The 18026-nt window shown below is 38.1% G+C and overlaps 1 protein-coding gene across 1 annotated transcript; it reads left to right on the forward strand.

The window, feature by feature from the left end:
* Positions 1-895: 895 nt before the first annotated feature.
* On the forward strand, positions 896-14963 carry eif3eb (eukaryotic translation initiation factor 3, subunit E, b). Its single transcript, XM_017455128.2, has 13 exons — positions 896-1052; positions 1529-1646; positions 1872-1989; positions 2769-2811; positions 2900-3004; positions 4415-4540; positions 6694-6818; positions 7931-8057; positions 8741-8842; positions 12583-12692; positions 13205-13307; positions 14403-14537; positions 14695-14963. The coding sequence occupies exons 1-13, from the start codon at positions 963-965 to the stop codon at positions 14731-14733; spliced, it is 1341 nt and encodes a 446-aa protein (XP_017310617.1). The 5' UTR covers positions 896-962; the 3' UTR covers positions 14734-14963.
* The last annotated feature ends 3063 nt before the right edge of the window (positions 14964-18026 follow it).

Here is an 18026-nt window from a genome sequence, read left to right on the forward strand (position 1 = left end):
ATGCTTCCATACATTTTCTGTACTGCTTATCCTACAGAGAGTCGTGGGGGAGCCTAGAGCCTATCCTAAGGAATATGGGGTCACAAGGCAAGGGACAGCATGGACAGTCGCCAACACATCTCACACACATGAAAACTTGGATATGCCAACCACCCTACAAAACATGTCTTTGGACTGGGGAGGAAACTTGGGGAAACACCTGAAGCACTGGGAGAACATGCAACCTCCATGCACACAGGGAGGAGGTGGGATCCGAGCCCCCAAAGCTGGAGGTGCGAGGCAAACGAGCAGACCACTAAGCAACTATGTGCCTCTACAAATGATCATATAAAATAACAATAACAAAACAAACAAACTCAAACTTTACATAATTCTATGTTATGTTTAATTTCTTCTCCATCTCATGCCTTTAACCATGTTCCTTTCCTATAGGAAATGAGATGTGTGTTAGCACACATGTGAAATCCCTTTGTCATCCAAAGAACTTTCAAATAACTGGTTCTCAAAGTCAGGTCTGCAAACTCTCAGGGGTTCCTAAAGCATATACAAGGTGTTTTTGATTTTTTAATTTTGTTACAGTGCTGGAAAGCCATCATTATTAAACGTATTGTGCTGATGACTAATGTCACATGGAATGTATCATTTTAATAAAAAAAAAAAATAAAAAAAAAAAACACTTTGATAAACTCTCTGGAAATGTTCTTGTACACATACATATGTACTAAGGGGTCCGTTTTACAGTTTAAGGGGTCTCTGATTATATATAAAAAAAAGTCCGAGTATCTCAGGTGTAGAGCATAAACAAATCTTTTGAATAATATTCTGACTCGCACGTCACTAGGAATCGACTCACCGGGATTCGTTTCACAGAATCGTTCCGAAAGAATGTCTCATTCTAGAATCGACGTCACAACATTACAGCGGGGTTTCAATAAAGTTTTTTCAGCTTCTTTCATCTCAAAATGGCGGATTACGACTTGACAACCAAAATCGCGCATTTTTTAGACCGGCATCTAGTTTTTCCGTTATTGGAATTTCTATCCGTTAAAGAGGTAGAAGTGTTCTTATACTAAGTGTTTGTTGTGAGATATTTGTTTATTTATGGACCAGTATTTAATGTATGAACTGACTCACGTGCAGCCGCTAGCTAGTATCCGGCTTGGAGGCTAGTCGGGTATGGGTATGGTTAGCTAACGAAATCCATTGCTGACAAGCTCTCTCAGTTCCATTAATAGCATTTTGTTCTCCATATCTATGTTATTTCAACTTTATTGTTATGGGAAGTCAAATATCTTTTACAGCTATTTATAATACAGACCTTTATAGCTGATTAGGGCATCTTATCTGTTAAACAACCTGGATCCCCAAACAGTTTTGTTTTGTTAGCCGATTTATTCAAGCAGCTTAGTGTATCGTTAGACTTGATGCAGAAGTCGAAGTGAAATCATCTGGTTTTTTTTTTTTTGTTTTTTTTTGTTTTTTTTATAATTTAAATTTATTTTATTTATTTATCACCCCCTCCCCCCAGATTTACAATGATAAAGAGCTCCTTCAGGGGAAGCTGGACCTCCTCAGCGACACCAACATGGTGGACTTCGCCATGGACGTCTATAAGAATCTTTATGCAGACAGAGAAATTCCACACGGTAAGTGTGTCCAGCTTTCTTATTTACTGAGATCTCATCAAATCATCTCTGCCATTAAAATAACTTCTTACCCAGAACATGAGTGGTTAAGGGATTGCACAGACTGAGTGTTCTCCTCTAAAGTGAAACACTCCAGCTTTTACATTCTAATATTATTATATTAATAATCATATTAATGTAGCCATGGGCATGAAGTGCTGTGTCCTTGTTCATTTGATTGTGCAGCGTTGAGAGAGAAGAGATCCACGGTTGTGGCCCAACTGAAACAGCTACAGTCAGAAACGGAGCCCATCGTCAAGATGTTTGAAGATCCAGAGACCACCAGGCAAATGCAGTCTACCAGGTCTGACCAACTGCTTATGTTGCATTCACACTTTGTAATTATGAAGCGGCTGTGACTCGGGTGGTAGAGCGGGTTGTCCACTAATTGTAGGGTTGGCAGTCCGATTCCCGGCCCACATGACTCCACATGCCAAAGTGTCCTTGAGCAAGAAGTCAAACTTTTGAAATTCAGCAAGACACTGAACCTCAAGTTGCTCCTGATATCAAGGGTTAGGCAGTTCTGCTACCATTGGTGTGTGAGTGGGTGAATGAGAAACAGTGTAAAGTGCTTTGTAGTACCACTAAGGTTAAAAAGCGCTATATAAGTTCCTACCATTTACCATTTGTTTTTAGGTGCACCATGAATGTTAGCTAGCTTGATCAATTTTAGTTTCTTTGATTATATACTTTATTGCTGCTACACTACAGAATAGTGTCCTAAAAGTCTCCATATACAGGGAACTTTTCAGTTTATGGTGTGGATGTCCACTTATTGGTTGTCCATTGCAAACTTGCGACAGTGTCCCAATCCAGCCATGAGAAGGATTTCAATACATTCTGCAATGCCTTTTGTCAAAGATTAAAAGATTTTAAAAGATTAAAAGTCAGTAACTATCATGTGCAAGTTCCTGTGGGTCAGAAACTATATTTATTTATTTATTTAGTTCCAATCATGCATGAAGGCACTATTATTCCTTATGCACATATGAAGTCTTTTTTAAATAAATAAATAAATAAAACTTGTGTAGATAATGTCATGTTATAAGAATGATGTGAAGTGGTTGATGTTATTTCTTGCAGAGACGGGAGGATGCTGTTTGATTACTTGGCTGAGAAACACAATGTAAGTTTTCTCTGACCCTTCACTACGTTTTTGTTGGTCCACTGCATATTCGTTTAGCGTGTATTCCTTACGTTCCGTTTGTTTTCAGTTTCGTCAGGAGTACTTGGACACACTTTACCGTTATGCCAAGTTCCAGTACGAATGCGGTAACTACTCTGGTGCTGCCGAATATCTCTACTTTTTCCGTGTATTGGTGAGTTTCTCTTTCATTTTAGTCAGATCAGTTTGTCTTTGTGTTGTTTTATTATTTTTTGTAAGTCAATTAAAAAACTCTAGATATGAAATGGCAAAGAGCTGTGATAGCTTGTGCATGACGTGTTTGCTCATTAAGGGCACATGAAACTGGTCATTGTTTTGAAACAAGTAAGGTTGTTTGGCTAGACTAGGGGTGGGCAGTCTTATCCGGAAAGGGCAGGTGTGGGTGCAGGTTTTCATTCCAACCAAGCAGAAGCCAGTCTTGAAAGCCAAGATCAACTGATTTAAACAGGTGGAATCAGGTGTGCCTCCTACTTGGTTTGAATGAAAACCTGCACCCACACCGGCCCTTTCCGGATAAGATTGCCCACTCCTCGGCTAGACTCTTGTAAAAAATCCACCATTTTCAACTTCTCTTCACACAGGATAAAGCAATCTTCCAAACCAATTCACTATTCACTATATATGCTCACTGTATAGGGTATAACAATGCGACTGCAGATCCTACATATTACAATGTAATCTAAGGTTGGGCGATATGAGGTGCATGATATTGTATCATGATTCTCAAAGACATTTCTTCAATACACTGTGTGTCGCAATATTCAGCAAAACAGTAGTGTTCAATTAAAAAAAAAAAAAAAGGTTAAATGTTTTTTTTTTTTAAATGTCTGCAAAATATAAATGTTTTAATTAAAAAGTAACGATGTATAAAAAAATTATAATTATGAAAAAATTTAATAAATTGTTAATAATTAAATTAATACAAAATCTGTAAAAAATTAAACTTGTGCAACTTTAAAGAAGAAAAAGTATTTTTAAAGTCAGCTACTTCAAGTCGCTTTGTAATTATGAAACAAAAAGTAAAGATATTAAGATATCCATAATATCTCTGAAAATAGTATCATGACATAATTTATGATATCATTATCTAGCCTGGCCGTACTATTGAGTACAGAAAGCAGCGGTTCCAGTAAGTTTTATGAATTTATTCCTAAATCAAGTCTTTTTGCCAAACGCAAAATGCATGTTTTTCGATAGACTTTTAGTTGTAACAGCACGACTACAAGTAAAACATGGGATCTTAAACATTGTGTACTTATGCCTCTAAATATTGTACATGATTGCATTTCGTGTAATATTTTGGCAGCATTAATAACCATATAACTTTACGGAATGAAGTAATGGGATTAAAAGTGAAGGAAATGAATTCTGGTTAACTAGTGTGGATATATAGAGACATCTGTGTGGTAGATCGGATTCTCCGGCAGCATTAACTTGTGTCCTAATGATGAGTCATTAAGTTACTAATGGTCTGTGATAATAAAGAATTGAAGCGTGACCAAAATGACAGTTTATTTTTGCTTTGTTTTTTTTTGTTTAAACTGAACCCACTTTTTTGTGTCAGGTTCCTTCCACAGACAGGAATGCTCTGAGCTCTTTGTGGGGAAAACTGGCATCTGAGATCCTCATGCAGAACTGGGAGGCAGCCATGGAGGACCTGACCCGTCTCAGAGAGACCATCGACAACAATGTGAGTCTGCTGAAAGTGAGCTTTTTCAGGCCAGAGTACTTCATGGTGTGTGATATTTTACTATTAAAAATATTTGTAGTGATAGGGCTGCACAATGAATCATGTTTTTTGATCATTGTTACGGCCAAGTGTAGGTTAGGCCGCACAGAGTAATCAGCTCGGGATTCAATGCAAATTTGACCTTTAAATAAGGGAGGCCAGGAATAACAACACAACCAGGTTTGTGTTAAGTTGTGGTATATTGTAACACAATTATATACAAACAACTATACAATGCACCAACACCAACAGACGTACCTTCAGGGTGGGCCAAGGCCAAAATAACAAACAAAAGGATTCTTTTGTTAGGTATCTAGCTTACCTAAAAGGAAAATAAAGAAAATACAAGTAATTCCCTAACTACCTAAGCCAAAACCAGAGACAAAAGGACCCTCTCCCAAAAGAAATGGCAGCCACACCCCTACTGCCAGTGAACCAAGTGAACATAAATACAATGCTGAAGAATATACATAAACAAATACAGGGACAACCAAATTCAAAGTGAAAAACCAGAACAGCAGTCAGAATACAGAATTTGATAGCCACAAGGGCAAGCAACACGGAAAAAACAATCCCCTAACAACAGATCATACGTAACCACCTCCAACATCCCACACCGTTCTCGCACCTCTTCCTCTTTAAATATCGCCACCATTTATTGATGTCATGAGGAGAGAGCAAGGCAGGCTGGAAACTCTGGGAGGGAGTTTGGAATTCGAAACGCATTCAAATGGACGCACTGATAAGACCGATGTCTTTTGCGCTATCTACCATAAGGAATTTTCATACCATTTGAGTCAGTTCTAGCCTGAAATACCACCTAAACTCAAGGCATGTTTTAGTGAGCTCTACAGTTAGCACAATCCCCGGCTACTACAGTCAACATTCTTCTCCAAACCACAGTGCAGGCAGCACACAATAAGTAACTCTACAAACTACCAAATGCAATTGCTAAATGGATTGCTATGGATGCGTTTAACGGCTATGCATTATTCATTTTTTTTTCCTTTCTTGTTTTCTCATGATCTCGACATAACAAAAGTTGTTTTCTTGTGATCACGACTTCCCGCAGCATCATGGATGAACAGATTAATTTTTACTTTGATCAGGGACTCATTCAAGAAGAAATAGCTCTGTTTGTCAACGATTGACAACTTCCACATTAGTGTCTGACGCTTTAGAAAGGGACACCCCTCTCTCTTATTGCAAAGTTGAAGTCCATCTCTACAGCGAGTTGTTATTCCATTTATGACAGCGATGGCGAGTACGCCAACATGCATGCAACACCAGTCCCATTCACAAGGTGCAAGATTTTCTCATGATAAAATGACCTCATGAGAAAACAAGAAAGAAAATAAATAAATAATGCATGGCCGCTTAGGGCCTCCGTAGATTTCTGAGGATTGTAGGCCTGTTAATATAGTGGAAGACCAGGGGTTGATGGAAGCACTCCGAATTGCGTCCTCTGATACAACCTAAAGGTTTATATGTAATAAATTCTATGTTGAATCAACTAAAATAATATATTTCTTTCTAAAGATTCTTTTTTGTAATGTGTATTCAGTACTTTTCTCATCTAACACAATAATGACTTTAATTATCTTTTGGGGGTAATTTCTCAGCCTGAATTTATGTGTGGTTAAAACGGCACATCAAGTAATTAATTGGATTAAAATTTTTAATCGATTGACAGCCCTAATTTTAACACATGTTAATTCATATGCATTAAATCAATACAAGTAATATTGCTTATGGTTGAATAATAAATACTTTGGTTGTTAATAATGGTAGTTGCAGAAACGCTTGTAATTTAATTATTCACCAAAATAATCACGATTTATTTATTAAAATTAATTTATTTATTTTTATAGTGCAGCCTTATTTGAGTTATTTGCTAACCTGCTCTGTCAGCTATAATAATGACTAGGGAACTAAGTCATGTAGTGCTCATTAATCCTATAAATCTGTGTGTTTCAGCAGGTTATTAGCTGAGCTCTGTGCTTTACGCGTCTGTGTTACAGTGCGATCACTTTACAAACGCATCTGTATTACAGAGAGTTTTCACAGTGTACTGTGTGCGTGTAATGTGCATATACTTATTGTGTACGTTGCAGTCGGTGAGTTCTCCTCTCCAGTCCCTGCAGCAGCGGACATGGCTCATTCACTGGTCTCTGTTTGTTTTCTTCAATCACCCCAAAGGCCGGGACAACATCATCGATCTGTTCCTGTACCAGCCACAGTGAGTGCGCCTTCAGCAACTTGCTTGGAAACCGTACTAGAGTAAATGCGCGGTTTTTAAGCGGTGAATAAAAAGCCATTTGAAACGCAGGAATTTGGGAGGCAGCCGTGCATTTTAGCAAGATGAGATGACCAGCTCAGACCCAATTTCAGCACGTTGATATAATTTAAAGCGTACATCCAACCTCTATTTGTGCTCATCTTCTGGCTTTGTGCATATTTGAAAAATGCTCATTTGTGGGTAGATAAATGTTTGCGTGCGGAGGCGGGCCAAGCACACATACTTTATACCCTCAGGGCTTCAGTTACGGAGTGTACATTGGTTCAATGCAGAGATTGTCAGCCACTGTGTGCTCCATCTATTCATGGAAAAATATTAGATGTTTGCGTGGTGTACAATTCTCAGCATTGCTGTGGCACTGGAACAAGTGTGTATCATTTACAGCAGTTATAGTATTTAATAATCCCTGTCTCACAGCTCCAGCTCATACACTCATACCAGCCTAACACATTCCATTATTTCACTACTAGTTCAAGTATGTTATGAGTATTAATAGTGCACTGCATTTTATTGAAATTCATAGTGTTCTCTATATGTGTACACTTTTTAGTGGTTTAACACTTGATAGTGCACTGCAACAGTTTCCAATTTTGCAAACACACTTAAAAAGTGCAATCTGATTTACTAACAGCGTTCATGAAGGATTCAATTTTTCAAACAAGCTTGATAACACATCATGAGCGCTTTACATATTTGCTTTCAGTGAATATGTAATTTGGGGTGTTTCTGCCTGAATGGACAAATCACGATCCTAGACACCCGGAACATGCAGATTACATATCCAGGCTATTAGTTTTTTTTTTTTTTAATTCTCTGTTGCCCTGCTGTCAAGTAGGTTCAGTTGGTTGCAGATAAACCAGACATTAGCACTTGATTTATAATATTCCACAGACCTGATTTCTAATATCCTTTATTTTTGAATCTCAGTAAATGGGTGCCTGTGCATTAGGCATAAGCTCAGAAAGACTTCTGCAGGTTGATGAGTAAAGCACACTGACGTTTTCCAGCATGTATCTGTAATACAGTGTAGTTCAGGGTGCTTGTTTTTGCAGGTATCTGAATGTTATACAGACCATGTGCCCACACATCCTGCGCTACCTAACCACAGCGGTCATCACTAATAAGGATGTGAGGAAGCGCAGGCAAGTCCTCAAAGACCTGGTCAAAGTTATTCAACAGGTGAGATACCATTCTATACACTAGAGCCTGAGGTAAAGCATGCATTTGTAGGCATAGTGCTACAAAACTTGTGAAAATAATTTAGGAATTTTTGTTTGTTTTTCTGGGCAGCTAAACAGAGTTTATTTTATATGGTTATCCAAGGCATGAGGTTCATCCAGAGATCGTTCAAGTTCTATGTAGTGTGTTTTTCATTGTGCTCTCAGTAGAAAGAAAATCTATAGTAGTATAATACTGCAGGTTGATTAAATTGGCCATTGTAGTTTAATGATCCCTACAGACAGCCCATTAAGCCTTATGATGTATTGACATGCTACAACAATAGGATTGTAGCTGTATATTATAAATTAATGATCCATTTTTATGACACAAATATCCAGGTGTGTGTATATATGTGTGTGTATGTGTGTATGTATGTGTATATATATATATATATATATATATATATATATATATATATATATATATATATATATATATATATATATATATATATATATATATATAAATAAAAAAAGAGACTTTTTTTCCCCCATGTGATTTATTGCACTGCTCCATTTTTAAATTGCCGCATGTGGAAGTAGCTCCTGGTGAGCTGCCTGCTTCCATTCCTGAATAGTTGATGCTAGCTGTCACATTAGTGGAGGGATAATGCTAAGTTCTGTTTTTCTTTCTTGCCTCAGGAGTCTTACACATACAAGGATCCCATCACGGAGTTTGTGGAATGCCTGTATGTTAACTTTGACTTTGACAGCGCTCAGAAGAAACTCCGGGAGTGTGAGTCGGTAAGGCTCACTGCCGTGTGTGTGTGTGTGTGTGTGTGTGTGTGTGTGTATGGCTGGGCTAGACTTGTCATCTCTGGTAGTTGGAGCCAGATGGTGGCTTATGGCTTGTAATACATCCTGTTGCATTGAGCTCAAGGTCCATTTATCCACTAGAAAACCCTGTCCTGTTTAATTTACTCCTTTTCTCAAAATGCCACTGTTGTCAGAACAAAGGCCTCCAAGCTCTTCCTCTGAATGACACAACTCTCAACTTTCAGTTTTTCAGAAAAAGATAATTCCACCTTGAAAGCCTTGCATATCAATAGTTATCATTAATTCATGTGATGTTCAGTTGTGTCCAATATTTATTTGATTAAGCTTCTTTTATTAACATGATCTCACTTGAAAACATGGATTCCTATGTTACCCACAATGCTATTCAACTACCTGCTTATAGTGGCTCCAGGGGAGCCATCATACTTGTCATCTCACTGATCACTATCTAGCCAAGCTGCCTTAGCTTAGACGTTATCATGACTTTAGGCTCAAAAGAAGTCGGGCTTTACTGTGATTGGCAGGAACCACAGCTAATCTGGAAAGAGTGAGTGAGTGAGATTGATATTTGTTCTCTAATTGAGTGTGAAGCTAGTGAATGTTAGATGATAGTTAGTGAATTTATCCTTCTTGTGTAGTTTGTATTGTTACCCAGTAGTTCAGATGTTTTAGCTAGAGAACTCATCATAGCCAGCTCAGGTTTAATGCGGTATGTTTGAGCTATATGTATTTTTGGACAAGAGAAAGTCAGTAGGTATTTCTTAATAGGTTTGCTTTAGTACCAATTAACTTGCAAATATTTTGCTATGTTTTCCTCTGATCTAATGTACAGACCAGTTGTAGTTAATATTCTACTGATTGGCATGTAGTGGCTGTTGGTACCTTTTTTTTGTAAAGCTTTTATTCTCATTACACTTCTGTAAACAGCAGACAATTTTATCCACAGAGTCATGAATATTGGGACACGTCAGTACCGAATATTATGTTACTATACCAATGGTCTCATTGTTATTTAGGCATCCTAATTAGTGCATAGAATGTTGTTTGTGACACAGTCTTGAATTCTCATTGAATGTGTATTGCTGGTAGCTGCTAGGTCAACCCACGTGGTGACTAAGGACACACACAAGGCATGTTATAAGATGTGCTTCTGCAAGTCGCTTGCAATAGCATACAACCCCAATTCCAAAAAAAGTTGGGACAGTATGGGAAATTCTAATAAAAACAAAGAGGAATGATTTATAAATGTAGTTTGACTTGCATTTAAACAACAAAGGAATAAAGAAAAGGTATTTGACGTTTTATCTAATCAACTGCATAGTCTTTGGATGGTAAATGTTTATTGTGAAATTGATCCATGCTACTCGTTCCAAAAATGTTGGGACGGGGCAGTTTAGCACTAATAGCTATGTGACAAGTTGACATAAGAAGGTGATGTGAAACAGGTGAGACAATTGTTTAATCAGTGTATATAAGGAGCCTCCCAAAAAAAGACTTCTGAATGTTCATGATCTCCGATCCCTCGGACGTCACGGTCTTAAAAACAGTCATGAGTCTGTAATGGAGATCTTGACATGGGCTTGGGAATACTTTGGTAAACCTTTGTCTGTTAACACCACTCATCTCTATAAGGGCTTTACTATGCAAAGCAGAAGCCATACATCAACACTGTCCAGAAGCTCTGCCCACTTTTCTGTGCTTGGTCTCATCTGAGATGGACAGTAAACAGTGGAATCATGTTTTGTGGTCCGATGAGTCGACATTTCAAATCGTTTTTGGACAAAACAGCTGTTGTGTTTTCTGGGCCAAAGAGGAAAAGGACCTTCCAAGCTGTTATCAGCATCAGGTCCAAATGCCAAAAGCTGATGTTAAACAATGGTAAACAGTTGATGTCCCAACTTTTTTGAAGTGTGTTGCAGTTATCAGATATGAAATGGGTGTGTATTTTCAAAAATAAATTAAATTCACAAAGTAAAACATCAAATAATGTGTTTTCAGTATAGTACAGGGTGCAATGAATTTTCAAATGACCCCCCCCCCCCCCATAGTGTCCCAACTTTTTTTGGAATTGGGGTTGTAGATAGAGCCTCTTTAAATGCCATTGTACTGGCACTAACGGTTTCTTTCTGTGACATCAGAGAGTGGCACACTAACTGCTAACTTCTCACTCAAATAATGAAAATCACATCACAGTTCTTTTAGTTTAAGCATATTTAATTATTTTCAGAGTGGATCTTTCCTTTAATACAGAGTATATCTGAGACTATGGCATAAAATTATGGATATACTTATTTTATTACTCAGTGTTCATCATGAAATGATCACTAATGAGTTACTGAGGACAATTTAATATTTGCCACTGTTTCTTCTCCAGAATTGTGGCATGATTGGACTCCTGAAATGTGGCCATGATTCAAAAGAGCGCAATTAGGCTTCATTCTTCTGATTATGCAACACGAATACCAGCACTCGTTACCATTCCCTTTCATTGCTCTGCGTGTAGACAAATCATGTAGCCCACAGGATCTGCACTGAGACACAAATGTGGCATGTAACAGTTACGCACTCTGCCGATCTGTTTTCAACCCTGCATTATATTTTAGCGGATTTCTGCTGCAGAATTTACATAAATAATGCGCGAGTTTTCACTACTGTGAATTGGGAGGTAAGCCAAGTGTTAATTATTGACATGAGGATATTTAAAGACCCCTGCTTGAGGTAGTTTATAGCATTAATTAAAAATAATGTTTAAATGATCTACTTTTACTTCAGTTTACTTCAGTTTGTTTACAGGTCCTTCATAAGAATTCTAATTCATAAAATTATTGTATTAAATTTACATGGTTTTTTTATTTATGGTTACATTGTTAATGTGGTGTCATTTGTTTTCTAATGTGTGTATATATATATATATATATATATATATATATATATATATAAAAAAAAAAAGACCGCGTCTCACACAAACACACAAAGAGTATCAAGAGGTCACTCGCTTGAGGTGGGTGCTTGAGTTTATGACCAAAAGCGGCTACAAAACAGCAAATGTGCTCAAGGTTAAAACATGCTCGCTAACAACTGTATGAATGTCGCCACATAATACTTTTTATTTAAAAATAAATAAATAAATAAAAAACCATGGCAATTGTGTGATTTGATATTGAGGTATTATGTAATATCAGTCCATCCAGGATGCTGTGATTTTTGTGATCACAGAAATGAATGCAAATTTGAGTAAACTCTGCAATATTCGGAGGAAATTACCGCAGATTTGGGCCAAGATGCGTCACGTGACGTCCTCACAACGCACGCTCTGCCTTAGCCCTCTTCGATTCACTTGCATCAAACATGAGTACAGCTAAAAGGTCTCATTTACCAACAAACATCACTGCGAAAGGCCATGCAAAATGTCTTAAAAAGCCGCAGCAAAGTCAAGCATTTTTGGCCGCAGCAATCGCAAAAAAACAACTGTGAAATTCTGTATGGACTGGTGCACAATTTTCGCTAAATAGTATTTCAAAGAATATTTTAATATTTTGTATGTCACCAAACCTGGACATTTGAAATGGCATTAATTCTTAAACTTTTGCATTTTATGTTCTGGTTATGTGCAGACACAGACTCATGTCATATTGCTGATTTTGTCTGCTTCCTTTGTAGCCCCGTGCTTATAGATAATGTGTCATTTTTTTTGGATTTGTCCTTAGGTACTAGTGAATGACTTTTTCCTGGTGGCTTGTCTGGAGGATTTTATCGAGAATGCTCGCCTGTTCATCTTCGAGACGTTTTGTCGGATCCATCAGTGCATCAGCATCAGGTACCAACTTTAAAGTGTAGCACACTAATCCTCTTAGCGCTGTAAATCGAGGTTAGCTTGGTGTGAATGTGCACTCTGCTGCCAAGATCGGCGGGATTTCAGCCAAACCCTTAGGAGAGCGGATACAAATCACGGCAGGGTGTATTTTGGAGCGATAAAGATTGAGGCAAAACAAAAAAGAAGGATACAGTACTTCTCAGTCCATGTGTGAAGGCATGGACGCCACTTCTACTCAGGTTTTGATACTTTTCTGTTTTTGTTCTCTCATGTCACTGTGATCACTGTAGCCTTTATTCGTACACTTGGTTATATTAATGTAATGTAGATGGCGTAATAGACATAATTCTTCAGCTTTAATGGATCTATTAATCAGAGTAGGCATGAACAATATTGATTTGACTTGAAATGGTTTGTGATTTATTGCTGTTTTTACATTTCCTCTGCTTTCCTTTCCTCTCTTTCTCTCTGTTCCTCATGCTCTGCTCTGCTCTGCTCTTCCACCCCATCTGCAGCATGTTGGCAGATAAGCTGAACATGACCCCCGAGGAAGCCGAGCGATGGATAGTAAATCTAATTCGCAACGCCAGGCTGGACGCTAAAATCGACTCCAAACTGGTAAGAAGCCCAGAGGCCTGATGCTTCACTTTCCATTAGTTTAGTCTGCCAGTGCCATGCAGTCTAGTGAAACCAATAAAGTGGCTGATGAGCCGTTAGATTTTATCAACAGCTTTTATTCCCTTATGCCTCTTCTGGGAAGCATCATGTGTGATTAGAAATTATTAGTGATGGGTAGAGAAAATACCCATTACTAGTTTTCAGCCTTCATGCAAGTGAATCAGAGTGGGTTTTTTTTTTTTTTTTTTTTTTTTTTTTTTTTCTTTTTCTTTCCCATAACACATTTCTGAGCTGCATGGTGGCTTAGTGAGTAGCATGTTTGCGTCACACCTCCAAGGTTGTGGGTTCGAATTCTGAACCCCCGTGGTTTGGAGGTTTTCTCCAGTTACTCTGGTTTCCTCCGCCAATCCAAAGTTGTGTTGTAGGCTGATTGGCATTTCCAAATTGTCTGTACTGTGTGAATGTGTGTGCTTGTGCTCTGCGATCAGTTGGATCCCCGTCTCCTGCACTGTGCAGGGTCCCAAGTTCCCTGGGATTGGTCACAGCCCCCAGCGCCCCCCCCCCCCCCCCCACACACACACACACACCCAAACCTGTGTAGGATAAGTGGTATGGGAAATGGATGAAAGCATGGAAATATGTTTGAATATTAACCCCCAACATTTAAAAAGGCACTGTCAGGAACGATGTGTTATAATGTAAGTAATTTCCTAAACCTGCAGTTTCTATAGAACTTCTCATTTTGATTTCATAAGCTTAAAGTAATTATATTTATATATAAGATTGAAAGGCTAGACTATGACTAGGTACAGTTTCTGTTTTTATATCCTTGGGTATCATTCAGTGTTCTGAGCTTTTCAGTTTTTATTCGATATGCACTGCATTTTTATATTTATTTCCTGAATGATTTTTTTTCCCATCCTTGAATTTTTTCTGCATAATAAAAATTGAGCTGCCTCTCTAAACATAAACTTGTTTATGAAACAGTTTTAAAACCAGCTTTACACCATTTTAACTTCCTTAATTGAAAACTCCTATCTACATTATTATCTAATGCATCTAGTAACCAGTTTAAACTGTCGTTGGCATCTGCAGGGTCATGTGGTGATGGGCAACAACGCCGTGTCCCCGTACCAGCAGGTCATCGAGAAGACTAAGAGCCTCTCGTTCCGCAGCCAGATGCTCGCCATGAACATCGAGAAGAAGCTCAGTCACAGCAACAGAAACGAGGTGCAGAATATAATTGAATGTTGCATTAAACATGTCTTCCCTTAATTTGTTTTTATACTATTTAAAGAATAATGCATGTTATGGGGTAGACATAATGTTGTTAAACAAAAATTATTCTAAGCTCCAGAAGAAACCAATAATTACATTTTCTTTACAGACACCGAACTGGGCTGCGCAGGACACCAGCTTATATTAGACCAGCGGGACATCCCCCATCCCCATCCCTATTCCCATAACACTCATCCAAGTGATGCACCTAGTATTTTAACTTTATCTCCAACTTCACTCCCAGTAACAAACCTTATGTTTTGATTAAATACTATACTTTGACAGAATTGCATTGTATTGTAACAATTACTGCACTGTTGCCTCAGTTCACTGCCAGTCAGTATCGATCACGTGTGAAATAAACACCTCCCAACTTTGTGAGCTTTTATATACATTTTATATTCCACACTGATGTTGACCTTATAGCATCCATGTAGGTGTTCTGATCACGGTTTCATGTCAGCAACTCATAAATTATACAAATATTTTCATTTATTTATTCATTTATTAAGGACTATTTCTTGATACTGAATGATTCCTGTGCTTGGGGCCAGTTTATTGAAGTGCAGAGTATCATTTGGTGACTAAGCTAAGAATTAATGACACAATTTTAGCTTGCAAGCAAAATATTTGGTAAATAGTATGATTTTATTCAAATCTAAACAATGTCTAAAAAATGTTTTAATTAGCCTAGAACAGGGGTTCCCAAACTTTTCCAGGGCAAGGCCCCCCAAATAGCATTAACATTTGACCGAGGCCCCCCTTTTGCAAGATGTCTTTAAAGCACATTAAAAATGCAGACTTCTGAATAGATCCCCCCCCCTTTTTTTATTTATTAATAATTACATCATTACATTACATTAGGAATTGATTGTGTGTGTGTGGTTTCTGAGAGTGAGAATTTATTTTTCACACCAAATTGTTGAGACCCCCTGATCGCCCCCTGGTGGCCCCCACTTTGAAAACCGCTGACCTAGAATATTTGTACCTTTCTTTACGTTTTGCTTTTTTCATTATTTAATCTTCAGTAACCTGATAAAAGGGTCTTGATAAATCCAAAGCATTCAGTGAAGCAGGAATACATCATTATGCCACCATGCACATTTGTATTATCACCTAGGGGCATTTAATCGTAGCCTTTCCGCCTGCTGGCTTGTTTTTGTGAGGTGGCAGAAAATCAAAGAACCCAGAGAAAACCCACAGGGGGTTGCATGCAAAACTCTGCACGTTACCCTGAGTTCATGATGAAGCCAAAGACCTTGGAGCTGTTAAGCAGCAATCAGTCCATACATGATTTTGCTGGGGGGTTTTTTTGTGTGTGACTGTCGTGGCCAAAAATGCTTGATTTTGCTGCGTTTTATTAAAAAATTTGTGATGAAATTTTGCAAAGTTTTTTGTGGGAAACTACTTGAGTTAGCAAAATTGCAATTGCATGGTCTTTTGCAGTGATGTTTGTTTGTAAATGAGACCTTTTAGCTTAACTCATGTTTGATGCACGTGAATTGAAGCTGGCTTTTGCTGAATGTCTGTTGAATCTGCAGTAATTTAGAAAAATTCCAAGCTCTGCTTTTGTGTTAATTTCTGCGATCGCACAAATCCTGGAGGGCCTGAGCATTGCTACTCGATAACTTTGCTGGTTAAAAAAAAAAAAGTCATACTCTTTGAGTATGATTCTGAGTATATGATTGAGTACATGTGCGGCATGCACCCGAAAGTAATTCCTCAGTTCAAATTTAAATTAGCATCTTTTTCCTTATTATGGCACGTGTACTCTATCAGGCAAGGCATACTTTCCTCAAAATCTATCTTCTGGCTCAGTAACAGTGTTAGTAAATTTCAGACGGTTGCATAATTTGCCTGTACTCAAAAATGTGCTAATTGAATCGGAACTATAACATTATTCAAATCACTTGAGATAGAAATTCAGGATCAGTGTGATGTTTACATGGAGTGAAAGTGAGCTATGTGCTCTGTAAGAAAGAAACTCCATCTTCCATGTAGCCACTACTGCAGTTTTTAGCTCTTCACTGAGGTTTGTCTATTGTTACAGGTAGCACTGTCATACAGTGTCACAGTTTGTGATTATGTAGGTATTAAAATGCAACATGTTAAACTGGTGGCTATAAGCTTCCCTTTTGTTGTCCTCCTAACTCCATTGCAAATCTGAAAACAAACTTCAGACATCAGCCATGTCTTGGATGATTGACTATGTTTGTGATAAGGGCAAATTAGATTTTTGGCTCAACTGTTTCTTTAAAATTGGAATTACTTGTGCTTTAGTACTGAAGAGTCTCTGGATTGATCCTGAGTTCGGGTTACTGTTTGTGTAGAGTTTATGTGCATGTTCTCCCCTGTGTCTGTGTAGGTTTACTCCAGGTTCTTGGGTTTCCTCCCACCTCCCAAAAACATGGCATGTGCATTGACTACTCTAATGTGCCCCCAGCCGTGTGTGTGTGCGCATGCGTGCGCAGGCACATGGCATGCTGCAATGCACTGCTGTCCCATCCAGGGTGTATAACAACTTCATGCTCAGTGTTCCCGGGATAAACTCTGGATCCACCACAACCCTGACCAAAATGAGCAGTTACCGAGGATAAATTTAGTATAATTTAGAACTTACTGCTTTACTGGGCCTGGTTAGGAAAATGTATGGGTATAGTATTTCCACTAGGTGGCAGCAGTGTCCATCTTATTTTCGTATAAAAATTTTATACTTCCAAATTTTTATTTATTTATTTATTTTACTCTTGATTAGCTTGACTTTAAATGCATGGAACACTACAATCTGATGGGTATTCCTGTTAAATAGAGAACATTCATTTTATTTGGAGTGTATTTGAGAGGTAGTAGCTTGGAAACATTGTTTACTCTTGTATTTTAAAAAAAAAAAAGAAAAAAAAAAGTTTTATTTTTAACTTTAGGTGATAATACCAGGTGCTGGTGTACCTGCAGGAATAGCATGCGGACGAACATGTTCAGAAATTCAACCTTCACTCATCTAAATGCAAATTTCCTGTCCTAATCTGATATCAATACCACAATATGAAGATGATCCATCTGTTGCTGCGCTTCTGTGGCTTCAGTAATGATGACAGTAATGATTTACACGCATGATCTTTTTATTTAAAAACAAAAAACAAGTATTCACAAAATCCTAGTTTTGGCTGCTGTATATGTCTCATAAGAACTTTATTGTTGTAAACATTCCAATTGCGAATATTTCCAAACGTGCACCAACCTTTCAAAAACACTGGGCTGTTGAGTTATGGCCCATGTTAAAGCGCCTTATAATTAGCAGACAGGGTGCTGAGACCGAGGGAGAAAACATAAGAGGGTGTGTGTGTGTGTGTGTGTGTGTGTGTGTGAGAGAGAGAGAAAGAGAGAGAGACAGGAGCCCGCGCGCTCCTGAGCCGGGGAACGGAACGCACGTGCCTGCGCGCG

The sequence above is a fragment of the Ictalurus punctatus genome, chromosome 24 (genome assembly GCF_001660625.3).
Source record: "Ictalurus punctatus breed USDA103 chromosome 24, Coco_2.0, whole genome shotgun sequence".
In the NCBI taxonomy this organism is placed as follows: Eukaryota; Metazoa; Chordata; class Actinopteri; order Siluriformes; family Ictaluridae; genus Ictalurus; species Ictalurus punctatus.